The sequence below is a fragment of the Phyllobates terribilis genome, unplaced genomic scaffold (assembly GCF_046119375.1).
Source record: "Phyllobates terribilis strain yellow unplaced genomic scaffold, ASM4611937v1 Scaffold_5__5_contigs__length_657084704, whole genome shotgun sequence".
Taxonomy (NCBI): domain Eukaryota; kingdom Metazoa; phylum Chordata; class Amphibia; order Anura; family Dendrobatidae; genus Phyllobates; species Phyllobates terribilis.
In genome coordinates this window covers 212,288,258-212,316,019 of record NW_027362765.1, presented here as the reverse complement: position 1 = coordinate 212,316,019, position 27,762 = coordinate 212,288,258, and the positions used below count along the sequence as shown (strand labels likewise).

At 44.1% G+C, this 27,762-nt stretch overlaps 1 protein-coding gene across 1 annotated transcript in view; it reads left to right on the top strand.

The window, feature by feature from the left end:
* Window positions 1-26,822, top strand: part of PIGU (phosphatidylinositol glycan anchor biosynthesis class U) — a 29,590-nt gene extending 2,768 nt beyond the window's left edge. Inside the window, exons 3-12 of the mRNA XM_073683772.1 lie at window positions 6,601-6,660; window positions 6,904-6,966; window positions 7,436-7,545; window positions 9,565-9,665; window positions 12,009-12,106; window positions 12,180-12,334; window positions 13,533-13,676; window positions 14,422-14,546; window positions 15,269-15,411; window positions 23,354-26,822. Coding sequence (XP_073539873.1) covers window positions 6,601-6,660; window positions 6,904-6,966; window positions 7,436-7,545; window positions 9,565-9,665; window positions 12,009-12,106; window positions 12,180-12,334; window positions 13,533-13,676; window positions 14,422-14,546; window positions 15,269-15,411; window positions 23,354-23,467 — 1,113 coding nt within the window. The 3' untranslated portion in view covers window positions 23,468-26,822. The remainder of the gene's footprint in view (window positions 1-6,600; window positions 6,661-6,903; window positions 6,967-7,435; window positions 7,546-9,564; window positions 9,666-12,008; window positions 12,107-12,179; window positions 12,335-13,532; window positions 13,677-14,421; window positions 14,547-15,268; window positions 15,412-23,353) is intronic.
* The last annotated feature ends 940 nt before the right edge of the window (window positions 26,823-27,762 follow it).

Here is a 27,762-nt window from a genome sequence, read left to right as displayed (position 1 = left end):
AGTTCAGACTGGCGGCAGTGGCTGAACCGCCGAGTTGACTCACATGCTGCAGACCACGGCTGTGGAGTTAGTAAGCCTAACCTCCAACTCCTCAATATCCCCGTCTCCTGACTCCACAGCACTGGTCACTACTGAGCGTGTACATAAAGTGCAGCACAGATTCATCTCAACTAAAAGCAGAGATCCTTAGATCAGGAATAGAACAGACACATTTAATAACTTTCCCAAATTCTTATGAAAACATTTACAGCTAATACTGCATTGTACTACTATACCAATTTATTATATATTTTTGGAGTCGGTCCATTTTATACTGACTCCACCTCCACAGCACTGGTCACTACTGAGCATGTACATAAAGTGCAGCACAGATTCATCTCACCTAAAAGCAGAGATCCTTAGATCAGGAACAGAACAGACATTTGTAGGACATTTCATAACTTTCCTAAACATATGTACAGCACATCCTGCATTGTACTTCTGTACTCAATGTATTACCGTATTTTTCGGACTATAAGACGCACTTTTTTTCCTCCAAAATTTTGGAGGAAAATGGGGGGTGCGTCTTATAGTCCGAATGTTGGAGGGGGGGGGTGTATATTTATGTGTGGTGTGGGGGGAGCGGTATCGGTGGAAGAGCGGGGCACAGGAGGCAGCAGCCACCCGCTGCAGCCTACACTGTCCCCGCTGCTAAAGAAAATGAATATTCACTGCTCCCCACGCCCATGGGGCGTGGGGAGCACTGAATATTCATGCTCCTTAATAGCAGTACACAGTGTAGCCACGCTGCCGCTCCTGCTGCTGCCGGCTATCTCCTGTGCCCGCTCATTAAAGGTCATGAATATTCAACCTCTCTCCACGCCCATGGGCGTGGGGAGGGGTGAATATTCATGCCCTTTAACCCCTTCAGGACCCAGCCTATTTTGACCCTAAAGACCTTGGCATTTTTGTCAATTCTGACCAGTGTCCCTTTACGAAGTAAAACTCTGGAACACTTCAACGGATCCTAGCGATTCTGAGATTGTTTTTTCGTGACCTATTGGGCTTCATGTTAGTATTAAATTTAGGTCGATAATATTTGCGTTTATTTGTGAAAAAATCAAATATGGGAAAAATGTAGAAAATTTCGCAATTTTCAAATTTTGAATTTTTATTCTGCTAAACTAGAGTGATGTGACACAAAATAGTTAATAAATAACATTTCCCACATGTCTACTTTACATCAGCACAATTTTTGAAAAAAAAAATTTTGGTAGGAAGTTAGAAGGGTTCAAAGTTCATCAGCAAATTTTCTTTTTTCCAGCAAAATTTGCAAAACCATTTTTTTTTTTTAGTGACCACATCACATTTGAAGTCCCTTTGAGGGGTGTACATGACAGAAAACACCCAAAAGTGACACCATTCCAAAAACTGCACCTCTCAAGCTACTCAAAACTACATTCATGAAGATTATTAACCCTTCAGGTGCATCACAGGAACTAAAGCAACATGGAAGAAAAAAATGAACATTTTAATTTTTCTAACAAAATTTTTTTTCTAGCCTAAATTTTTTAATTTTCACATGGGTAACAGGATAAAATGCATCCTAAAATTTGTTGGGCAATTTCTCCTGAGTACACCAATACCTCATATGTGGTCATAAACCACTGTTTGGGTGCACGACAGGGCTCAGAAGGGAAGGAGCGCCATTTCACTTTTTGATTGGAAAATTAGCTCCAAAAGTCAAATTGCGCTCCTTCCCTTCTGAGCCCTGCCATGCGCCCAAACAGTGGTTTATGACCATATATGAGGTATCGGTGTACTCAGGAGAAATTGCCCAACAAATTTTAGGATGCATTTTATCCTGTTACCCATGTGAAAATTAAAAAAAATAGGCTAAAAGAAAATTTTTGTAAAAAAAAAAAGTACTTTTTCATCTTCACAGATCAATTTGTGACGCACCTAGGGGTTTAAAGTGCTGACTGCATCTAGATAAGTTCCCTGGGGGGTCTAGTTTCCAAAATGGGGTCACTTGTGGGGGAGCTCCAATGTTTAGGCACACAGGGGCTCTCCAAACACGACATGGTGTCCGCTAACAAATTGGAACCATGTTGCGTTTTGAGAGCTCCTGTGTGCCTAAACATTGGAGCTCCCCCATAAGTGACCCCATTTTGGAAACTAGACCCCCCAAGGCACCTATCTAGATGCATAGTGAGCACTTGGAACCCCCAAGTGCTTCACAAATTGATTCGTAAAAATGAAAAAGTGTAAAAAAAAAAAAAATACTTTTTCATTTTTATGGATTAATTTGTGAAGCACCTGGGGGTTCCAAGTGCTCACTATGCATCTAGATAGGTGCCTTGGGGGGTCTAGTTTCCAAAATGGGGTCACTTGTGGGGGAGCTCCAATGTTTAGGCACACAGGGGCTCTCCAAACACGACATGGTGTCCGCTGTGTGTGTGTTGTAGTGTACGTGAGGTTGTTGTGTGTGTGTGATGTTTTGTATGTCATGCTAGTGTGGGTGAGTTCTGTAGGGAAGGTCAGGATGTGTTTAGTCCGGGGACATGTGATGAATTTTGAAGCATTCATTCAAACACAGTCCCGGTTTATCAGGACACGTTTCACATTGGAAACGGGTGACCTTTCTTATCCCCCTTTTATTGCAGACCCGACACCTTTTTCTTACCGTGACCTCACCAGGAAAATGTTGCCCTGGTACCACACGGGAGACTCGAGTTCCAGGGGTGCTGGGGCCCGCTTCTTCTTCACTTCTAAAAATCAGGGCCTTTATCACCGCCTCCTGGAAGTTGAGGAAGGTGTTGGTTGTCTGGCCTGCACATCGTGACAGCACATATGCGTTATACAGTGCCATTTGAACGATGTGCACGGCCAGTTTTTTACACCAGACTTTCTCCTTCCTCATCGCACTGTAGGGCTGGAGGACTTGATCAGAAAGATCAACTCCCCCCATGTGCTTGTTGTACCCCAGGGCACAATCCGGTTTGCGGACCGGTGCTGGGGTACCTCTAACGTTGGTGGCCGTGGTGCCGGGACAATGGATTGTGGTCAAGAAAAAGACGTCCCTTTTGTCTTTGTACTTCACCACAACCATGTTGCTGCTACATTGAGCTCGGCTCTCACCCTTTGGGAGAAGCTGCTCAATTAGCGTCAAAGGGAGACCCCTCTGGGTTCTGCGCACAGTACCGCAAGCGGCGGTAGCTCTGGCAGAGAGGGACTGAAATAGGGGAATGCTTGTATAAAAGTTATCAACGTATAGATGGTAACCTTTATCAAGCAGTGGGCGGATCAAATCCCACACTATTTTCCCACTTACCTTCAGAGCAGGTGGACATTCTGGGGGCTGAATCCTCAAATCCTTTCCTTCGTAAACTCTAAAGCTGTGAGTGTACCCTGAGGAACTCTAGCACAGCTTGTAGAGCTTTATTCCGTACTTGGCCCTCTTACTGGGCAGGTATTGTCGGAATTGAAGCCTCCCTTTGAAGTGGATGAGGGATTCATCCACAGAAATTTCCCTTTGGGGAACGTACACTTCAGCAAACCGGTGTTCTATGACCGGACGAATTTTGAACAGTTTTGTCAAAATTCGGGTCATCGCGGGGAAGGCTGTCCGCGTTATCCCTGAAATGTAAAAATTTGTGAATGACCTCAAATCTTTTGCGGGTCATCACCATTCCGAATACTGGAGTTTGATATAAAATATCGGTACTCCAGTATTGACGGATTTCTGGTTTCTTCACAATCCCCATGTGAAGTACCAGTCCCCAATATTTCTACATTTCTACTGAGTCAACGGGACTCCAAGTAGAAAACATTGAATTTGGGTTTGCAGACAAAAATTGTTGGGCGTAAATGTTAGTCTGCTCCACCATGAGACTGACAATGGCCTCAGAGAAATAGACTTTGAAAAATCACTGGGACTGGGGGATGGTGGTGTGATCACAGGCGCAGGAGATTTACACTGGGACTGGGGGATGGTGGTGTGATCACAGGCGCAGGAGATTTACACTGGGACTGTGGGATGGTGGTGTGATCACAGGCGTAGGAGATTTACACTGAGCCTGCTGCTGCCTGTGATCACAGTCCACCGGCTGTCAGAAGGAGAGCAGCAGCCGGTGGATGAAGACGTGGAAGATGGAGGGAGCGGAGGTCGGGGTACAGGTGAGAAATTGGGACTGGGGTGGAGGGGGGATGGAGGGGAGGATCGGGGGGGAAGTGGGGGCTGGAAATCTGATAAGGGGTGGGGGATACTACCGGCAGTGGATCAGCAGCAGAGGCAGCGGCGGGTGCAGAGGATCGGTGGCGGCGATGGAGGTGGCAGACGATCGGCGGCGGGGCAGATGATCTGTGGCAGCAGCGGATCGGCGTGACCAAACTCCTCGGGCTCCACGGAAGGGATGGATCTGGAAAGTTTGGTCAGCCATAGTAAATACACCGCTCGACATCTGATTGGAGCTAGTGTCCATGTGACGCTAGCCACCCAATCAGATCTGGGGGGGGGACACAGATGTGACACTCCCCCCAGCCAATGGCTGATGCTATATGCATCAAGCCATGCCCAGAAAGTAAATATTTCACCAATTTCCATTGGTGAAATATTTCATTCATTCCGATTGGCAGTTTCACTAAAGTGAAAGTGAAACTGCCAATCGGAGGGGTTTTAGGCACGGGGGGGGGGTTAATCCACCCCCTGTGGGGTCAACTACAGGTTGTCCAGTTGCAGTAGCAACTGTGACACCTGAGTGACCCCGCTCGCACGCGCTGCAGGGGCGCGATCCCTCCATGTCACAGACGCTGTGACACGGGTCGGGAACGAACTGATTTCCATGTCACAGACGCTGTGACACGGGTCGGGAAGGGGTTAACAAGCGGACACACGCTATAGCCCGGCAGCAGCAAGAGCCGCAGCGAGGCTCCGCTGTGTGTCGGCTATGAAGGAGAGTGAAGTCACTGCTCCCCACGCACACAGACCCGGCGTGGGGAGCAGTGACTTCCGGCAGCTGATCTCTCCTTGTGAGCCGCGCATGGCAGTGGCGTTATGCACGGCTCACATGGAGAGATCAGTGCAGGCAGACAGGAAGCAGCGCTGGAGGAGAGAAGAAAGGTGAGTAGTAGTGTTTATTTTTTTAATGTGCAGCATGATGGGGATTAGGGGGACCATGCATACCAGGATAGGGATGAGGGGTGCCATGCATACCAGGATAGTGATGAGGGGTACCATGCATACCAGGATGGGTATTGCTGTGCCTTGCATACCAGGATGGGGATTAGGGGTGCCATGCATACTAGGATGGGGATTAGGGGTGCCATGCATACCAGGACAGGGATTAGGGGTGCCATGCATACCAGGACAGGGATTAGGGGTGCCATGCATACCAGGACAGGGATGAGGGGTGCCATGCATACCAGGACAGGGATGAGGGGTGCCATGCATACCAGGACAGGGATGAGGGGTGCCATGCATACCAGGACAGGGATGAGGGGTGCCATGCATACCAGGACAGGGATGAGGGGTGCCATGCATACCAGGATAGGGATGAGGGGTGCCATGCATACCAGGATAGGGATGAGGGGTGCCATGCATACCAGGATGGGGATGGGGACCACGTATAAAAGGAAGAGGGGGGGGGGCATATATACCAGGATGGGGGATATTGTCAGAATTGGGGGACATTACCCCTATACCAGTATCAGCAGGAGACCCCCTCCCCCTTAAAAGTGCATCATGACAACATTTTTTGCTTAAATGTTTTTTTTTTCCTCTTCTAAAACCTAGTTGCGTCTTATGGTCCGCTGCGTCTTATAGTCAGAAAAATACGGTATATATTTTAGGAGTCAGTCGGTCCATTTTATACCAATAGAGAACTGAGTGTCTAACAAAACGCTTTAGAGATGAGAAATCATACTAACAAATTACCCAAAGGGTAAATGGACCCAACTTAAGGGATAGTGTGATTAAAACATGACTTTTATTATAATTAATATGGTCTAACAAAGATTAAAATAACTCAGGTGGTATTGCTGTGTAGCATTTCTTTGGGACTCCTCTATGGGATATCACTCTCCTAAAGCTAATATAGCTCCTACCTAGATTAATGGCTGCAGTCCACTAGCTAGGGTAACTTTTCTAAGGACAGTTATAGATATCAGTTGCAAGACCACTAGAGCTGATTAAAATTTACTCATAGCCTCACGACATGTTTCGCCATGACTGGCTTCATCAGGGTACTAAGTCTAGGCTGACATTTTATATCGACTCAAGCTTCAGAGGAAACAGCTAGTGTGCACTCCATGCTTATGAGACTCAACCACCCCTGAGGTGGCTGGTAACCTTGGCAATGAGCTGAACAATGCAGAATTAAAAATGCCTCCTTTCTTGAGAATGGAGAGGTAAATTACAAAGTTGATTGCTGTTTGAAGTTTTACCCATTTAATAAGATGAAATAACCCCTTAACAGCTACCTGGTTTTGATTGATGGATCAGATGAATTGGGGATATCAACAGCTGTTCTCTTTTATACAGCGGTCCAAAAATATTTATAAGCCATATTTCCATCACGGCAAACCTAATTCTAATTTTGCTAATCTCTTTTCTTCCTGTAGACACCGCTTATAATTTATCTCTTCCATTTCCTTGTTGACTACTCGGAAATAGTCTTTATGGTAAGTTGACGTTTAGAAAGAAACTTTTATAATGGAGAAGATTTTTTCAGGGTTGGGGGGAAAAAAAAAAATTTTTCCTCTGAAATAGCACCACTCTTGTCTGTTGGTTATAACTGGCATTGCAGCTCAGAGCCATTCATTGTAATAGGGATGGGATGATGCAATATTGATCTTCTTGAGAAAAACCTTGAGATTTTGCTGACTTGAATTCTGGTGTGTGCATTTATGTGTTTTTCTTCTCAGTTAACAGATGCACTTACTGCAGTTGCACTTTATTTGGCAGTTCAAGAATATAACAAAGTGCTGGTAAGTGATTTTGTGTGTTTTATGGTTATATGGGCTGAAAACTGAATTGAGGAGAATTGACTTTGCAGTAAACCTCAAGTTACCTACTTTTGCCCTCCTGTAAAATTAATTCATATATTTATAAATAAAAAAAATACAGCAGCCAATTTGTGCACTAAAGAGCTTCATTTTACAGGTATATTCTATATAGCAGTAATGCTATCCAAATTTCATTTATTCAATAATGTGCATACATCTTAGCTCTTACAGAGTGCTGCTGTATTCTTTGGTTTGTAGATTATGCAGTCTTTGCAGCTTGCACCTGTTCACACTTGCTTTATTTGGTTAGGAGGTGCTGGTCAGTTATTTATTTAATTTTTTTTGCAATATTGTATTTGTTACAGCTGTAGCTAATATGCTGATTATTGGTGTCAATTATATTGTTTTAGTCCTTTTTTTTGCCATTGTTTTGTTCTTTATTCCTCCACAGTTTAAACAGCAGAAGCTATTCTTGGAGCTCAACAAGTATGCCACTGGAGCTCACGAACTTCTCCGAATGCCAGCAGAAATGCACTATATTCCGCTAAAAGTGGCACTTTTGTAAGTGTTTTGTGGTAGGGATTTAATGTTAAGTTTTGTTGTTGTTGGGTTTTAATCCCTTTCCATCATATGCTGTACATACTTTACACATTTGGGTGTAGAAGCCGAGCCTGCTCGAAGCAGGGCAAGGGCCAGCTGTGCTATTAGAATAGGTGCCTGTGAGCATGTGCAGTAGGAAGCTCTACAACTGTGACATGGAGATAATCTGTACATTACAGCAGACACTTAGTGTTCAGATAGACAGGGTGGACAGCAATCTGAGTGGCCTCTTATGGCCTCTGCATTCCTGGTATCTCTATTAATAGATCAAATAGACATGGTGGATAGCAGTGTGAGCAGCCGCCACTTACCCCAGTATTTCCAATATTAGATCATAAAGACATGGTGGCCAGTAGCGTGAGCAGCTTCTTACTTCAGTACCCCTGATAACTCCAGTATTAGTTAAGAATGTCCTGGTAGACAACAGTGTGAGCAGCATCTTCTTACCTCAACAGTCCTGGTATCTCCTGCATTAGATCAAATAGACCTGGTTGACAGCAGTGTGAGCAGCCTCTTCTTACCTCAGCACCCCCCTGGTATCTCCAGTATTACATGAGCATATCCACTGGGAATACATCTTCCTACACATGAATTCAGGGGGGGCAGAGCTTTCTACTGCACATGCTCCAGAACTAACATTCTAGGACAGGTTTCTGTCAGTGTAACAAGGTGGTGGCTGTTTTAATTCTATAGCTATTATCTCCATAGTCAAAATGAGTGTGATTTATTTAGGAATATATTCATAATTACATTTTCTTTAGAATTTTTTTTTTTTTTTAATTTATATACCGTATTTTTCAGACTATAAGACGCACCGGACCATAAGACTCACCTAGGTTTTAGAGGAGGAAAATAATAAAAAAAAAAAATTTAAGCAAAAAATGTGGTCATGATGCACTTTTAAGGGGGAGGGGGTCTTCTGCTGACACTGGGATAGGGGTAATGTCCCCCAATTCTGACAATATCCTCCATCCTGGTATATATGCCCCCTCCCTTTTATACGTGGTCCCCATCCTGGTATGCCTGGCATCCCTCCATTGTGGTATGCATGGCACCCCTCCATCCTGGTATGCATGGCACCCCTCATCCTTATCCTGGTATGCATGGTCCCCCTAATCCCCATCATGCTGCCCATAAAAAAAAAATAAACACTACTACTCACCTTTTTTCTCTCCTCCAGCGCTGCGTCCTGTCTGCCTGCACTGATCTCTCCATGTGAGCCGCGCATGACGTCACTGCCATGCACGGCTCACATGGAGAGATCAGCTGCCGGAAGTCACTGCTCCCCACGCCGGGTCTGTGTGCGCGGGGAGCAGTGACTTCACTCTCCTTCATAGCCGGCACACAGCGGAGCTGCGCTGCGGCTCCTGCTCCTGCTGGCTATCTCGTGTGCCTGCTCATTAAAGGGCATGAATATTCACTCCCTCCCCACGCCCATGGGTGTGGAGAGAGGTTGAATATTCATACCCTTTAACGGCAGGCACAGGCGATTCCGGCAGGAGCCGCAGCGTGGCTACACTGTGTGCCGCTATTAAGGAGCAGTGAATATTAATTTTCTTTAGCAGCGGAGACAGTGTAGTCTGCAGCGGGCGGCTGCTGCCTCCTGTGCCCCGCTCCTCCACTGCTACCGCTGCCCCCACACCATATATATGTACACACACACTCCCCCTCCAAAATTTTGGAGGAAAAAAGTGCGTCTTATAGCCCGAAAAAAAATTTCTTGATGTCATATGAACTGACATAGTAATGGCCAGAGTCTGTATATTCCTGCTGTCCATCGGTTCTTCTCCTTACTGTAATGGTTACGGCTTGATGTCATCAGCTGTGGCTTCACTTCATGAGCTGGGATCTGGATAACTTTAATCCAGTTACGTGCTGTTATGTTTTAATTAGAGCTGTTATACAATATAATAGATGATTGTAGTGAGCACATGTTTTTCTTCCTTTCTCATTAATGGATAAATAACCTTCTTCTTCCAGCTACTTGTTGAACCCGTACACCGTCCTATCATGTGTGGCCAAATCTACCTGCGCCATCAATAATGCAATAATTGCTTTATTTATTTTGGCTACTGTAAAAGGTGAGTCTGGTTTGTAGAAATTCAGACAGATGATTCTGTGTGTGTGTGTATATATACACTTATTAAACCTGACAGGGCACACCTGTGAAGTGAAAACCATTTCCGGTGACTACCTCTTGAAGCTCATCAAGAGAATGCCAAGAGTGTGCAAAGCAGTCATCAAAGCAAAAGGTGGCTACTTTGAAGAACCTAGAATATAAGACATATTTTCAGTTGTTTCACACTTTTTTGTTAAGTATATAATTCCACATGTGGTAATTCATAGCTTTGATGCCTTCAGTGTGAATGTACAATTTTCATATTCATGAAAATACAGAAAAATCTTTAAATGAGAAGGTGTGTCCAAACTTTTGGTCTGTACTGTATGTGTTTTGGCTTACACATACTGATATAAAATACTGAACGTGTGAACATGGCCTAAGCGTTATTTTACTGGATGGAGAGATGCTAATTGAGAATGGGTTGTCCTAGTAGTGGACACCCCCTTTAATATGTATCAGGGAGTATATATTCCCTAAGGCATTCCCTAATCTCCTTACATATGAAGTAGGTGACTTGGAATTCAATGTAAATACTTATGTACTAGTTTGTCCTTACTACCATAGGTAATATATTGATAAAGGATAGAAGAGGTGCTAGAATTCCCAGGAAAGCACGATATTACTTATGATTGACATATATAAGCGAGAATAATAAATCTACTAGCAAAAGCTGCGCACATCTCTGGTAGTTTGCTGCTGAGTATCAGGCTGGGGGCCAGGCTCTATTACTAATTCCAGCTGTGTAATGCTTCATTTCCTCTGTGGTTTGTGCTGTTGGGGTATTGGCAGATTATAGGCGATTTGTCAGTCCTAGCAATAGGACACCCTGTAAGGGCCCATTCAGATGTCCTTTTTTTCCACATGAGAAAACCGACCTAGTTTCATTAGTGGTTTTATGCAGTGTTATCTAAGTTTAGTCCAAGCTTCATCAGTTGAGAGAAAAAAAAGTTTATCTACTGTACCTTCTCCTAACAAACAGTCTGTGAAAAACAGATGGCACTCAGGTGGCTTCCGAGTGCTGTTTGTTTTTTGTTTTTCACGGACGCATTGGCTTGATTTGACAACTTTGATCCGACACATCTCGGTGATTTTGTGCAGACCACACAGTCCGCCAAAATATCGGATTTGTGAACAGCCCCATGTACTATACTAGGTATGAGTTCTATCTCTGAAAAACAAAGAACTTGTACATAAAAAACGGACGTCTGAATGAGTCCTAAGCCTCTTATCCTAGAAATACATGTTAACAAAAAGAAAGTGTCAAAAGTAGAAACCTTACAATATCAGGCAACATCAAAACTGCCTTAAAGCAAACCTGTCACCAGAAAAAACGCTATTAACCTGCAGATATGGGGTTAATCTGCAGGTTACTAGCGTTACTAACCTGCCCGGCACCTGCACTTAACTGAACTTTGTGGGAGAAAATGAACTTTAGAACCCCCACCGCAGCGTTCCAGTTTCCGTCACAGGGGCGGCGGTGTTGCGGGTTCAGTCACTGCTCTGAGAACACAGAACGGCCACTGTAACCGCGCACTGGTACTGACTGACAGCCAGCCCCAATGCAGAGCCAGTGTCAGCCGGGGGTGCAGTGACTGAACCCACAACAGCGCCGCACCTATGACTGAAAGTGGAATGCTGTGGGGGGGTTCTGGGGAATAAATGGCATTTTCTCCCCCAGCGTTCAGCTAAGTGCAGGCATCGGGCAGGGTAGTAACACTATTAACCTGCAGATTAACCCCATATTTGCAGGTTAATAGTGTTTTTTCTGGTGACAGGTTCCCTTCAAGACGTCATCTCTGGGTGTGTCGGTAATGGGCATGTTTTAAAATATTTATGCCCAAATTCACTAAACCATTTTCACCAGAATTTTGGCTTAAAACTGTATGAAAGTCACCACCTCATAGTTGCACAAAAACTGTGCAGCTTCGGGCAATTTTTTGCCATTCCCAGTCAGCTCCGCCAAATTTTTGAAAAATGGGTAGAGCTTCATGGAGAGGGGGGCGTGATCGAGCACGGCTGACAGATTCATCATAAGGTATGACGTGTACTCCAGTACACGGCAGCTGAAAGATGCTCCAAATTTATTGAGATTCGCACGCCTCTGAATGAGTTTGGTGCAACTGACTCCAGTGAACCCTTCACCCAGACTGGAGTACAAAACCCCCATCTTGATGAGTCGGGACCTTAGTGTGTATAAATGTTTCCACCATTGTCTCCACATCCCAGTATATATCAGTGTTTGCTTACTATGGTGTGTACAATAACGGCATGCTTTACTCATGTTGTCCTGGTTTTTCCTTAGGTAGCCCGCTCCTAAGTGCAGTGTTCCTGTCATTAGCCACCTACCAGTCTCTGTACCCCGTTACCTTGTTCCCTGCAGCTGTCTTATATCTGCTCCAGGTACCATATTAAAGTTATAACGTTGTAGTGATGTCTGCGGAGAGGAGAACTAACGCATTCTGTTTCTCCTCAGAGAGAGTTTATACCGGTGAAGATGTCCAGTTCCGGCTTCTGGATTCTGACCTGCCAGTATTCCTCCCTTTACCTGGGCAGCTTGGCCATCTTGGTTTGCCATTCCTTCTTCTTGTTGAACTCCTGGGATTTTGTACATTCTGTTTATGGCTTTATGTAAGTAGGAAGAATTTCAGTATGATGAATGAGATTATATATAATCCACTCTAAATGATGAAGTCAGGCATAAAAAAAAAAAAAATCAGTGGTCTTAAAGGTTACTAAAATATTATGGTAGTGGAACTACTAGTTCTGGTGGAGATGGTTACAGAAGTGCAGGAATAAAGCATACGAGACCTTTACAATGGAGCAGCCATCTGTAACTTTGCATTACACTTCTAATTCCTGCCATCTGAATACAGGACACACTGACTCCTGTGTATAGAGCAACATTCAAGTACAGAGAACTATGCAGACAAGAAGCGAGAGCTGTAGGAGTTCTAATGTTAGATATTTAGTAAGGAAGATGAATATCGGCATGGTAAACGCTGGTATTGGTTAATCGCTCCGTGCATTTTATGGATGACTGGTCGTTATCAGGGCAAACTGTCATAAACATATCACTAATTTGATATGATTACTTGTCAAAGCCCCTGGATCCACATTGTAGAAAGGATTGGAAAAGCATCAAGCCCTACTAAGCACTTTGGGGAAAATGTATTATTTGGTAACAAATTCTGAAGTACGACATGCCAAATTTATTAAGAGGAGCATTCTGTGTGCCAGAAAATAGAAATCTTCACAAGATTTCTGGTGTAAACCATAGTAAATTTGCGATTAGCCACGGGCCTTTAACGAGTCCCTTCCTCCTCCAGCGCAAAAGGTAAAAAGAAAAAACTTTGCGGGAATACCTAGACATCATACTGTGTGAACCTTAATTTGTCAGCTCCTCTAGGAGGCGCCATTGCTCTGCTGTTCCAGTTAGAAGATGGCGTTCTGTCGTGTCACATTCTCATACATAAAACAAGATGTCACTTATTGCCAGGATAGGTGTAACTAATAGATCAGTGGGGATCGGACCACTAGGACCTGCACCGCCGCTCCATTCATTCTCTATGGGGATGCTTGAAAAAGCTTAGTTTGGGGCTGGCAGTCCCATAAGGAATTGATGGAGCAGCAGACGAGGATGTGCGCTACCACTCTGCACCATCTGGGATAAAAGAGCTTAGTTCTGCTGGTACAGGTCCAAGTGGTTGGACCCTCACCAATCAGTAAGTTAAAACCTGGACAGCCCCTTTAAGGTTTTATTTATGTATTGGAGCTCTGACCTTATCAATCATGTATTGACTAGTTTGCCTTTTTACATCTGTTTTAGACTTTCCGTTCCTGACTTGACCCCGAACATCGGCCTGTTCTGGTACTTCTTTGCAGAGATGTTCGCACACTTCAGCCTGTTCTTCGTCTGTGTCTTTCAGATTAATGTGTTCTTTTACACCGTGCCACTGACCATTAAGTTAAAGTAAGTAACAGACTTGAATGTGTCCCATGTTTAGAGATTCTCGCCACTCCCCCATCCCCCACCCCCAATTTTTTGTTCTGTATTGGGAGGCATGCTCTGATATCACATTATAGTTATGAGTGCTTAGCAAGTTTGTATGCCATTACTATACAAAGTCCAAATAACTCACGCCAAATGGATACCTTGCAGTAAACCTTTAACAGTGAAAGGTATTAAACGTGGAATTTAAATTAAATTCTTGAAGAGTAACGTTTCTTTTTAATCATTAAATAATTAGTACACATGAAAAGCAACTTTGTAATATATCTTATCAGAGAAATCTGCTTCTTTCTTCTCCAGGACTGATCATTCATTCTCAGATTTTACCCATGAACTGAGAACTTTAAGAATGAAAGATCAGTCCAGGTGGAGAAACAAGCAGATTTCTCTGATAAGATATAGTTCAAAGATGCTTATTTTCATGTGTGCTATTGATTTATGAAATAAAAATTAAAAGAGCTGAGGCAGGATAAAGATGACAAAGAATCAGTACTTACCCTAACCGATCCCATGCAGTTCATGTTCCTATGATTACTGGGCCCTCTCTGGAGTGTGCCTCCTAGTCCCGTCCTCAAGACACTGGAAGTGCACTACCTGCCTCGGTTAATGATTGGCTGACCGCATGTGACATGAACGCCAATTAAGAAAAACATTGCCTTTTGTATTGCAGCAATCCCAGATAATGCATGGCTTTTTCTTTTTGCAGAGACCATCCAGTATTCCTGATGTTCATACAGATTGCAATTATCTGCATCTTCAAGTCGTACCCCACCGTGGGGGATGTGGCTCTCTACATGGCTCTCCTTCCAATGTGGTCTCATCTGTCGAGATGTACGTTTCTGGAAAGATCTCTGTGGTGATAGTTAGAGTTAGACCGGATCCTGGGAATCGATTTGCACTATCGGCCACGTCGGTAATCACTGTCCGTCGGATGGGAGCTGTGAGAACCACCTCCTACTTGACGGTACCTGTGGCTCTTCTTTTGATTAGGATTTCTGGTGTGACGTCATCGTTGTGGCTAGACACAAATGTGACATCTCACTAAACCGGCTAATCAAAATAAAGATCCATGGATGCTGGGAAGTGGCAGGCAGTTCTCAGGGCTCCTGTCCAGCAGCCATAGATTACTGATGTGGCCAATGGACCAAGTCTTGCCAATCAATTGGCACCAACTCTAGTGGTAGTTTATTACAGTAACAGTAATTTTGCGAACTGGTTATTAAGAAAACTCTTCAAATAAGGTTTTGTCCAAAGTGGAGAAGCCCTTTAAGCCAATAGATATGCAACCAATGTTGATGGTAGTCACGTTGTCATGAATAGGACTATATTATTCATTACAGTGCAATGATGGGGGCATAATAGGAGCTCAATCACATAGAACAGATGTGCCAGTTGGTGGTTATACCACTGCCCTTGTAACCTTATGATCTAATATGGCTGGATAGCATAGTCGTGGCTTGCCATAATGCTAAAAAACACTTGAGGTGAAATGTAGATCACCGCTTAGTCCACAGGCTCCATTATTGAATAACTTTGTCTTCTTCTTCATGCAGTTTTGCGTAACATCTTCATAGTCTCCTGCATGCTGGTGGTGTGTTCACTTCTCTTCCCGGTCCTCTGGCACTTGTGGATATACGCTGGTAGTGCCAACTCAAATTTCTTCTATGCCATTACACTCTCATTTAATGTGGCACAGGTGAGTTTTATTACTTTAACCCCTTAAGCCCCGAGGGTGGTTTGCACGTTAATGACCAGGCCAATTTTTACAATTCTGACCACTGTCACTTTATGAGGTAATTACTCTGGAACGCTTCAACGGATCCCCCTGATTCTGAGATTGTTTTTTCGTGACATATTGTACTTCATGATTGTGGTAAAATTTGTTCGATATCACTTGCGTTTATTTGTGAAAAAAACGGAAATTTGGCGAAAATTTTGCAATTTTCAAAATTTGAATTTTTATGCCCTTAACCCCTTCCCGACCCGTGTCACACCGTTTGTGACATGGAAAACAGTTCGTTCCCGACCCATGTCACAGCGTCTGTGACATGGAGGGAAAGACCCCCTGCAGCGCCTGCGAGCGGGGTCGCTCAGGTGTCACAGTTGCTACTGCAACTGGACATCCTGAAGTCGACCCCCCGGGGGGTGGATTAACCCCCCCGTGCCTGGGACCCCTCCGATTGGCTGTTTCATTTTCACTTTTAATGAAACTGCCAATCGGTATGAATTAAATATTTCACCAATGAAAATTGGTGTAATATTTAAATCTGGGCATGGCCTGATGCTTACAGCATCAGCCATTGGCTGGGGGGAGTGTCACCTCTGTCCCCCCCTCCCCCCAGATCTGATTGGGGGGCTAGCGTCACATGGATACTAGCCCCAATCAGATGTGGAGGGAGTTTTTAATGATGGCCGCAACTGCCCGTCCATGGATCAGGTGCCGGCCGTTGTGGACCCTCTGCTGCTGCCTCCTGTGGACCCTCTGCTGCTGCCCCCCGTGGACCCTCTGCAGCTGCCCCCCCGTGGATCGCCTGCTGCCGCCGCTGATCGCCTGCTGCCGCCGCTGATCTGCATCAGGTAGTATTGCCCCCGCTCCCCCCCGACCCCCCCTCCACTCCACCCTGCCCCCCCCTCCACCCCCGACCCCCCCTCCACTTTCATACCTGCACCCCGACCTCCGCTCCCTCTCCCACGTCTTCATCCACCGGCTGCTGCTCTCCTTCTGACAGCCGGTGGACTGTGATCACAGCAGCAGCAGGCTCAGTGTAAATGCCCTGCTCCTGTGATCAAACCCACCATCCCCCAGTCCCAGTGATATCACCCCCCACCTCCCAATAATCACCCCTCCCCCAGTGTTCACCCCCCCTGTCCCCAGTGTTCACCCCCCCTGTCCCCAGTGTTCACCCCCCCTGTCCCCAGTGTTCACCCCCCCTGTCCCCAGTGTTCACCCCCCCTGTCCCCAGTGTTCACCCCCCCTGACCCCAGTGTTCACCCCCCCAGTGTTCACTCCCCATCCCCAGTGTGCACCCCCCCATCCCAGTGATCATCCCCCCCCCCCCCGCAAACCCAGTGATCACCCCCCTTGCTGCTGCCGGCTCCTGCCCCAGTGATCACCCCCCTTGCTGCTGCCGGCTCCTGCCCCAGTGATCACCCCCCTTGCTACTGCCGGCTCCTGCCCCAGTGATCACCCCCCTTGCTGCAGCTGCTGGCTCCTCCATCTCTTCAGCCCCCCCCCTACGCCTGACAGCCCCGTACGCCTGACAGCCCCCCTACGCCTGACAGCCCCCCTACGCCTGACAGCCCCCCTACGCCTGACAGCCCCCCTACGCCTGACAGCCCCCCTACGCCTGACAGCCCCCCTACGCCTGACAGCCCCCCTACGCCTGACAGCCCCCTACGCCTGACAGCCCCCACACGTGACTGCAGAAGGTTACACCAAGCACACACACACACACACGTACACTCACACTATAATAAAGTTTCGATTTTTTTTTTTTTTTTTTTTTTTTTTTTTTTTTTTACACACGCACACAGCACACAAAATGTCCCGCCCGTCCCACTCATCCCAGTCTAGGGCGTACTCAGCTTAGTAGGCTATGTCAGGTTGGTGTGTGTGTTGTAGTGTGTGTGTGTGTGTGTGGTGTATACACTACAATATACCACACCGCACACCAACCTGACATACACTACACAATGGTGTCCACTAACAAATTGGAACCATGTTGCGTTTGGAGAGTCCCTGTGTGCCCAAACATTGGAGCTCCCCAACAAGTGACCCCATTTTGGAAACTAGACCCCCCAAGGCACCTATCTAGATGCATAGTGAGCACTTGAAACCCCCAGGTGCTTCACAAATTGATTCATAAAAATGAAAAAGTGGAAAAAAAAACACTTTTTTATTTTTACGGATTAATTTGTGAAGGACCTGGGGGTTCCAAGTGCTCACTATGCATCTAGATAGGTGCCTTGGGGGGTCTAGTTTCCAAAATGGGGTCACTTGTGGGGGAGCTCCAATGTTTGGCCACACAGCGGCTCTCCAAACGCAACATGGTGTCTTCTAACAATTTGAGCCGACAATTTGTTAGCGGACACCATGTTGCTTTTGGAGAGCCGCTGTGTGCCCAAACATTGGAGCTCCCCAACAAGTGACCCCATTTTGGAAACTAGACCCCCCAAGGCACCTATCTAGATGCATAGTGAGCACTTGGAACCCCCAGGTGCTTCACAAATTGATTCATAAAAATGAAAAAGTGGAAAAAAAAACACTTTTTTATTTTTACGGATTAATTTGTGAAGGACCTGGGGGTTCCAAGTGCTCACTATGCATCTAGATAGGTGCCTTGGGGGGTCTAGTTTCCAAAATGGGGTCACTTGTGGGGGAGCTCCAATGTTTGGCCACACAGCGGCTCTCCAAACGCGACATGGTGTCCGCTAACAAATTGAATGGAAAATCGGCTCAAATTGTTAGCGGACACCATGTTGCGTTTGGAGAGCCCCTAATGTGCCTAAACAGTGGAGCTCCCCCACAAGTGACCCCACTTTGGAAACTAGACCCCCCAAGGCACCTATCTAGATGCATAGTGAGCACTTGGAACCCCCAGGTGCTTCACAAAATGATCTGTGAAAACAAAAAAGTACTTTTTTTTTCACAAAAATTTTCTTTTAGCCTAAATTTTTTAATTTTCACATGGGTAACAGGATAAAATGCATCCTAAAATGTATTGGTCAATTTCTCCTGAGTACACTGATACCTCATATGTGGTCGTAAACCACTGTTTGGGCACATGACAGGGCTCAGAAGAGAAGAAGCGCAATTTGACTTTTGGAGCTAATTTTCCATTCAAAAAGTAAAATGGCGCTCCTTCCCTTCTGAGCCCTGCCGTGTGCCCAAACAGTGGTTTATGACCACATATGAGGTATCAGTGTACTAAGGAGAAATTGACCAACAAATTTTAGGATGCATTTTATCCTGTTACCCATGTGAAAATTAAAAAATTTAGGCTAAAAGAAAATTTTTGTTAGAAAAATAAAAATGTTCATTTTTTTCTTCCATGTGGCTTTAGTTCCTGTGATGCACCTGAAGGGTTAATAATCTTCTTGAATGTAGTTTTGAGTAGCTTGAGGGGTGCAGTTTTTGGAATGGTGTCACTTTTGGGTGTTTTCTGTCATGTACACCCCTCAAAGGGACTTCAAATGTGATGTGGTCACTAAAAAAAATGGCTTTGCAAATTTTGCTGGAAAAAAGAAAATTTGCTGATGAACTTTGAACCCTTCTAACTTCCTACCAAAAATTTTTTTTTTTTCAAAAATTGTGCTGATGTAAAGTAGACATGTGGGAAATGTTATTTATTAACTATTTTGTGTCACATCACTCTCTAGTTTAGCAGAATAAAAATTCAAAATTTGAAAATTGCAAAATTTTCAAAATTTTTCCCATATTTTTGATTTTTTCACAAATAAACGCAAATATTATCGACCTAAATTTAATACTAACATGAAGCCCAATATGTCACGAAAAAACAATCTCAGAATCGCTAGGATCCGTTGAAGTGTTCCAGAGTTTTTACTTCGTAAAGGGACACTGGTCAGAATTGACAAAAATGCCAAGGTCTTTAGGGTCAAAATAGGCTGGGTCCTGAAGGGGTTAAATAAGAGAGATATGTCACACAAAAGAGTTAATAAATAACATTTCCCACATGTCTACTTTACATCAGCACAATTTTGTAATCAAAATTTTTTTTTGTTAGGGAGCTATAAGGGTTAAAAGTTGACCAGCGATTTCTCATTTTTCCAACAAAATTTACAAAACCATTTTTTACGGACCACATCACATTTGAAGTCACTTTGAGAGGTCTTTATGACAGAAAATACCCAAAAGTGACACCATTCTAAAAACTTCACCCCTCAAGGTGCTCAAAACCACATTCAAGAACTTTATTAACCCTTCAGGTGCTTCACAGGAATTTTTTGAATGTGGAAGAAAAAAATGAACATTTAACTTTTTTCACAAAACTGTTACTTTAGACCCAATTTTTTTTATTTTCACAGAGGTAACAAGAAAAAATGGACCCCAAACTTTGTTGTGCAATTTCCCCTGGGCACGCAGATACCCAATATGTGGGGAAAAAACATTGTTTGGGCGCACGGCAGGGCTCGGAAGGGAAGGAGCGCCATTTGACTTTTTGATTGTAAAATTTGCTTGAATAATTAGCGGACGCCATGTTGTGTTTGGAGAGCCCCTGTGTGCCCAAACATTGGAGCTCCCCCACAAGTGACCCCATTTTGGAAACTAGACCCCCCAAGGCACCTATCTAGATGCATAGTAAGCACTTGGAACCCCCAGGTGCTTCACAAATTGATTCGTAAAAATGAAAAAGTGAAAAATAAAACACTTTTTCATTTTTATGAATCAATTTGTGAAGCACCTGGGGGTTCCAAGTGCTCACTATGCATCTAGATAGGTGCCTTGGGGGGTCTAGTTTCCAAAATGGGGTCACTTGTGGGAAAGCTCCAATGTTTGGGCACACAGGGACTCTCCAAATGCAACATGGTATCCGCTAACAAATTGAATGGAAAATCGGCTCAAATTGTTAGCGGACACCAAGTTGCGTTTGGAGAGCCCCTGTGTGCCCAAACATTGGAGCTCCCCCATAAGTGACCCCATTTTGGAAACTAGACCCCCCAAGGCACCTATCTAGATGCATAGTGAGCACTTGGAACCCCCAGGTGTTTCACAAATTGATTCATAAATATGAAAAAGTGTTTTTTTTTTTTCACTTTTTCATTTTTACGAATCAATTTGTGAAGCACCTGGGGGTTCCAAGTGCTCACTATGCATCTAGATAGGTGCCTTGGGGGGTCTAGTTTCCAAAATGGGGTCACTTGTGGGGGAGCTCCAATGTTTGTGCACGCAGTAGCTCTCCAAACGCAACATGGCGTCTGCTAACAATTTGAGCCGATTTTCCATTCAATTTGTTAGCGGACACCATGTCGCGTTTGGAGAGCCCGTGATGTGCCTAAACAGTGGAGCTCCCCCACAAGTGACCCCATTTTGGAAACTATACCCCTCAAGGATTTTATTAAGGTGTATAGTGAACATTTTGAACCCAGAGGTACGACACAGAATTTGTTTACATTAGGTCATCATATTGAATAAGTTGTCATTAGTCTTGAGCGCAAGTGCTCGCTACTTGAGTTTGCATCGGGTACTCAGGTATGCACCATGTACAGCGTGTGCTCGAGTGACATGCTCGAGTCCCTGCTCCGCATGTTTCACGGTTATTAGACACCCAAAAAAAACCATGCGGGGATCGCTCGTGCATGGCAGGCAATCCCCGTAAAGTTTTTTTGGCCGCGAAGCATATGGGGCAGAGACTCGAGCATGTCACTCAAATACCCACGATACTAAATGCATACCAGAGCACCCGATGCAAACTCAAGTAGCGAGCACTTGCGCTCAACACTAGTCGCCATATCGTCATCTTTTTTCTTACTTTTGAAAAAAATCCCAACCCCATCACAACCCTAACCCAGCCCTAACCCTAGCCCAATCCTAACCCAAGAGTTTATTTTTGACGCCTTTCCTCGTGCGGTATAAGTGATTAGACGACTTTATTCTTCGGGTCGGTGTGATTACAGCAATACCAGAATCATATGGGGTTTTTATGACTGACAGCTGTCACACACAAAAAGACGCATTTTTTGTAAAATCTAGTTTTTGCATCGCCATATTTTGAGAGCTATAATTTTTCCAGATTTTGGCAGACAGTCATGTGACGGCTCGTTTTTTGCGGGATGAGTTGACGTTGTTATTGGTGCCATTTTCAGGCACGTGACATTTTTTGATCGCTTTCTATTCCAATTTTTGGGAGGCAGAATAAACAAAAACCAGCAATTCAGGAATTGTGTTTTTTTTTGTTTTTTTTTATTCTGTTCCACGTGTGGTAAAATTGATAAGGTAGCTTTATTCTTCGGGTCAGTACATTTACAGCGGTACCACATTTATATCGGTTTTCTATGTTTTGCACTTTTACATAATAAAAGCAATTTTATAGAAAAAATTATTTTTTAGCATCGCTTTATTCTGAGAGCTATAACTTTTTTATTTTTCGGCTGATAGAGCTGTATGTCAGCTTGTTTTTTGCGGGACGAGATGACGTTTTCAGCGGTACCATTTTCATTTATATTCGTCTTTTTGATCGCGTGTTATTCCATTTTTTATTTGGCGGTATGGTGATAAAGCATTGTTTTTTGCTTCGTTTTTTTTTTTTTTTTTACCGTGTTCACTGAAGGGGTTAACTAGTGGGACAGTTTTATAGGTCAGGTTGTTCCGGACGCGGCGATACCAAATATGTGTACTTTTATTGTTTTTTTTGTTTTTTTTTATAATAATATTTATTGATGGGTACATTATATTTTTATTTTTGGTGGATTATTTTTTTTTTTATATATATATTTTTGCAATTTTTTTTTTTTTTTTCACTTACTGACAGTTTTTATACTTTATTACGTTGTCCCACTATGGGACTTTCACTTTTTTTTCTCTGATCGCCTGCATGGCACAGGAATGCAGCACCATCCCTGTGTCATACAGGCTATCAGCGCTGCACAGGGAGAAGATTGTTTGGAGATGCACTGCGCATGTCCAAACAATTTTCCTGCTGTCTGGTGACCCAGATGTTGTCATGACGACATCGGGTCGTCATGGCAACACCCGGGAAGCCTTTGCAGACAGCGCTGGAAGCCGGAAGAGGAGGTGAGTATCTGCGATCACCTCCCCTTGCCCCCGCAATGCTGCGATCGGCTGCGATCGACTTCGATCGCAGGGGTTAATGTGCTGGGAGCGTTGCAGGACCACTCCCTGCACATTGTCACAGCTGACACCCGGTACTAGCTGACACCCGGTACTATCAGCTGACACCCGGCGGCGATCGCGCCCGCACAGCCTGTGTGCGCGCGCGATCGCGATGACGTACTAATACGGGTCTGGCTCTTAAGTCCCAGGGCACAGACGCGTATTAGTACGTCAGATGTTATTAAGGGGTTAAAGGGGTTGTCCAGTATTTTGGCATATTTTTAAATGTGTTTTAATGATAACTAGAAGCTTCATTCTAATTACCTCCTGATGCTGTTTCTGCCTGTGAGCGGCGCTATCGGTGGCAGCACGTGACCCCCGGCTGCTGCCGGCTCTGACATCCGCTGACGTCACGACAAGTCCAGGCTGCAGCCGAGGGTCCCTCTTCCGCGTTCCACCACACTCGGCATCCACCGCTCCCTCTCCCCATTCATTGGGAAAGCGCGCGGTGGATGCTGGGTGTGACGTGGTGGGGTAACCCAGCAGCCACCGCGGGGACCCCAGCGCTGAGTCACGCCTCACTTGATGTGATGTCAGCCGGGGGTCACGTGCTGCCTGTGAGAGGCCACCGATAGCGCCGCTCACAGGCAGAAACAGCACCAGGAGGTGGTTAGAAAGAAGCTTCTATTTATCTACATTGGCATATTTTTAAAAGTACTGGACAACCCTTTTAATTGTTCTTGCTTTAGAAAATGAGTCTATTGGGACATAGTTTGCATCAAAGTTTGTGCATCCCACATGCCAGTTTATTACTAAGGTTTTCTTTTATTTTAATCCCTTTTAGATTTTGCTTGTGTCCGATTATTTTTATGCCTTCCTACGGAGAGAATACCATCTTCACCATGGCTTGTATCTAACTAAGAAAGATGGAACTGAAGCAACGTTAATCCTGAAATAAAACTGACGGGTAGAAGAAGGCCTGTTTACAATGTGGGATGTGGTGAGATAGGGCAGTGCCCATCTGTGGCATAGAGCTGCCATATGGTCCACATCCTAAAGGACAAATAAGGACTGTGTATTAATAATTTTTTACAGTTCAATGATTTTGACAAGGTAAAGCTTCATGGAAAATCACTGTTGCCTTCTAACAAACGTGCTGCAGTATAGATCGCTGCTCTGCATGAAGCAATGTTGAGAAGAGACCGTGGCTTTATTGGTTTAGGTCAGAAAGTCAACTGAAGGTTATCGTTGCCCAGGGGGGCTTCAAGCAGCGCTTTTCACATTTTATGTGAATTACTTGCTACTTTAGGTGAACAGATGCAACCACTATATACCGCGACATGTTTGCATAGAAGGCACGCGACTATTGGATCATACATGGATGGAGATGATGCTATGTTCTGAGTCTTTCTCTTGCAGTTTTTTCTTTGTTTTCTCAACCACTTTTACTTCCCAAGTACTTTTTTATTTTGTAATCATAAGCAGGGTGATACTGTATCCCATGTGATAATCATTGTATACAATGCAATTAATATATGGCTAGATCCAATAATTTAGCTCAAGGTACAAGCAGCCAAGTAAATATTTTCTAGACCCTTGCATTTAAGGCCAAATACTTATTAGACATAGTTTTTACCCAATTTTGTGGAGACTCAACGGCCACACGGATTCGAGGTACACTTTATAATATGGTCTGTCTTTAAGATAGGTCGTCAAAGTTTGATTGGTGGGGTTGGATCTATGAGGATTTTGCAGATCAGCACCCCGAAGGCGTGGCAATGGGCCAACAATGTTAAAGGAGGACTTCTAGCAAAGTTATTACCCAATCCCTTATGAATGATTTACGTAGTGCAGTTTGGATGGGTTTAAGTACTGTTCACAGTGTTCTCTGGTTCCGATCCTCTTCTGAACCACAATTCAGCTTGCCCGACTCACACAGCATCTACTGTGTGGAGGATCAGTTGGTTTACCAAAGTGAGCCTATGAGACCTCCATCAAGGCTAATATTGGCCAACATTGGGAAAGCTGTTCCAGTCTACACTGAGGCCACTGTGGGAGCCGGCTAAGATCAATTGCGGTCACGTGGTTCAGAAGAGGATCAGGACATGGCTGGTGATAGGCGGTTAAACACATGTCCTTTATACTACTTACATATTCAGAAGGTATCAGGCAATAACATTTCTGCAGGGAGTTCTTTAAAGTATTAGAAAACCCCTTTATTGTAATAGTCCACTAAATAACATTATTAGATCATTACACATAGGCCAGTGTAAATTAAATAGCATTTATACGGTATTTATAACAATTTGTCACACAAGTCAGTACAGCAGTGGCCCAAGTTGTTGTTTATGTTCAGATAATTGGAACGTTTATATTTTTACAAAACTGACATTCGGTCATTTTTGATGGATTTATGAATACATGGCCATTTTATATTTGGGATGGTAATATTCTTTATGCTTTTGATTGCCAATATTTGGACTGTCTTGGTATGCTGGAGGTTAGTTTTCTTCCAAGGGAACGTGTCATGGAGAATAACACTATTAAGTTGCAGATATGGTGTTAATGTACAGGTTCATAGTGTTCTGACGCAGTGCGGCGCCCACACTGGGACCCGCTGCTGGGAGGAAATAAAGTTTATTCCCGCCGGCAGCGTTCAGCTTCCAGTCATAGGGCTGGTGCCGGCATTTTTTCAGTCACTGCGCAGTGTATAGAGAGCGGTGGCTGTAACCATCTGGCACTGACTGACAGCTGACTCGTCACTAGAGCAGTGACTGGAAACCGAATCCTGCCGGGGGTAATGAAGTTTATTTCCTCCTGCCAGCGGGGCTCTCAGCGCATGCGTCACACAGTGTCAGAATGCTGTTAACCTGCAGATCAACCCCATATCTGCACGTTTATAATGGTCTTTTAAAAGTATGGAATAATGTAAAACAGTATTGTCTGTGAAAAAGACCTACTATAAGAAAGATAAAAGGCTCATTCGTGTAAACTAAAGTGTCAACGTTTTTCTTAATTACTATCTTCCATGCCGAGTTGTAAAAGTACAGATTTTTCTCATGTTTGAGTCTCGCCAGTCAGTAACTAAACACACCCAAGCTAGTTGTGATGCAGATATTAATATATTGATATGGACGGTGATGCTCACAAGGTCTCTATCTTGAGCGATCAGAACAGGATCTTGTAACTTTGCGCACTGATAACGCTCAGCAGATAAGATACTAGAAAATGATGTTCACATTCTCAGTGTACACAATGGCCTTTTATATATTTTAGTAGGGATGATCAGTCACTGAGAATAGTTTTCTACTATTGTAGTTATTTTGCCTCAAATATTAATTGGTTATTGGAAGACATAAAGAGGACCTGTCATAAATATGTAATTATTTTACTTGGTGTAAATGCAGCTGTTTTGTTTTGTTTCAGCACCTCTCCATTCTTAAGATATGACCCCTGCTTTACTATTTATCTACTTTTGTTAACCAAGTGGCCATGGTCCCCATTTCTTCCTTTATGGGAGATTTTTTGAGGGTCACACCCCCTTGGCTAACAACGCTAAATGTATATACAGTGAGGAGGGTGCCATTTCTCCATAACGGAACAATGACATTTACATATTCAGCCCATGTAACTAGGCCCGTCAAGTTGAACCTTTCTCCACCAATTATATATTTTGTCACTAAATTAACTGTAACCCACAATGTTATCTGTATCGAGGAAATCATCCAGCCCTTTTTTAAAAGTTGTTATGGAGTCTGCCAATTACTACCTCTTGTGGTCGGGCATTCCACAGTCTGACTGCTCTAACTGTAAAGAACCCTTTTCTGTTTAGCTGCCGGAATCACCTTTCTTCCACCCGTAAAGAGTACCACCTGGTCCTTACACCAGGTACAACACAAATTCCATATTTATGGCAAGTGACCGGTCCTCTTTAACCCTATAGCATGTGCAAAAGAGTCGAATGAGCCCTTTATTTTCAGTCCATCTTTCACCCAATATGAAGTTTATAGAAGTTAAACTCTTGATCCTTAACTTTTCTTGCAATGTCTCATGTGATTGTAGCGCATCAGGAAATGGCCCATTGTCAGACATCTTTACAACATTAAACGCCCTGATAGGGTGCTTAAACCATTGCTGTTGGCCTCTCCAGTTACTATAGGGTTAAACAGCAGCCTTTGCACTGGACATTGCCTGTCTGCCTCTCTCTTTCCAGTATATTGATGCACTGTTTATCTTTTGTTTTATACCATTTCTGTTTGTACATTTTATTTATTTGTGGGGAGTGGGGCTCAAATAAATCAGCTGGATATGGATGCTGAAGTTTACTGTCTTTATTATCGCTGTGCGTTTCCGGGAGCAATAAGGATATATACTTTTTATAAATGACTACAGCTACTACTACCCATGGAACTATTCTGATGGATACACATCCAGAAATGTAAGAAAAATACTACCTGCATTGTCAACAACCGTAAATTGCTCTGAAGCGTTTGGTACATCTGCCAAAAGTTATGATGCGAGTAGAAATCGATTTTAAGCAGACCAACAACACGACTTAAAAGGGTTGTCTCCATTAAGAAAACTTTGAAGTATAAGTTGCGATAGTTAAAGAAGCTCAAAACTTTTTGACTAATCCTGTATAAATGTATATGTAAGGGCGGGTATATACTCCAATTGCAGTCTTCCCCAGTGGCAAGATGCAACAGCTCAGTCATGAATCCAGGAGGACACTGATCTGCCCCAGGGAACCGCTTCACTGACCTGCGGTGACCTCATTGATGTCAGCGAAGCGGTTTCCATGGGCAGCTGTGCCTTCCTGAATTCATGACTGAGCAGTCGCATCTTGCCACCGCTCAGTCATGAAATCCAGATGTTGCTGAGATGGATTAGGACATGGGACCTAAGGTTTTTCATATGGATAATCTTCTCGTTGGACAGGTGAGGAATATGGTTGTTTTTTTAAATTTTACCCTAATAAATGGGGAAATAGAGGGGGGAGGTGTTTATTTCAATAAAGTAGTCTGTCATTCTTTCAAATAAAGGACTTTATTCTGGGTGTTTTTTATTGACAATATGGCTATGGGGTTAGTAATGGGGGCTTCTTATAAACTCCTCCCCATTACTAACCCCTGGTCTTTATGTCAGCTGGCGCTACAAAGCTGACATCAATCCCAACCCTATTACCCTATTTTCCTCCACACCAGGGCAAGTGGGAAGAGCGGAGGCTAAGTTTCAGAATTGGCGCATCTTATG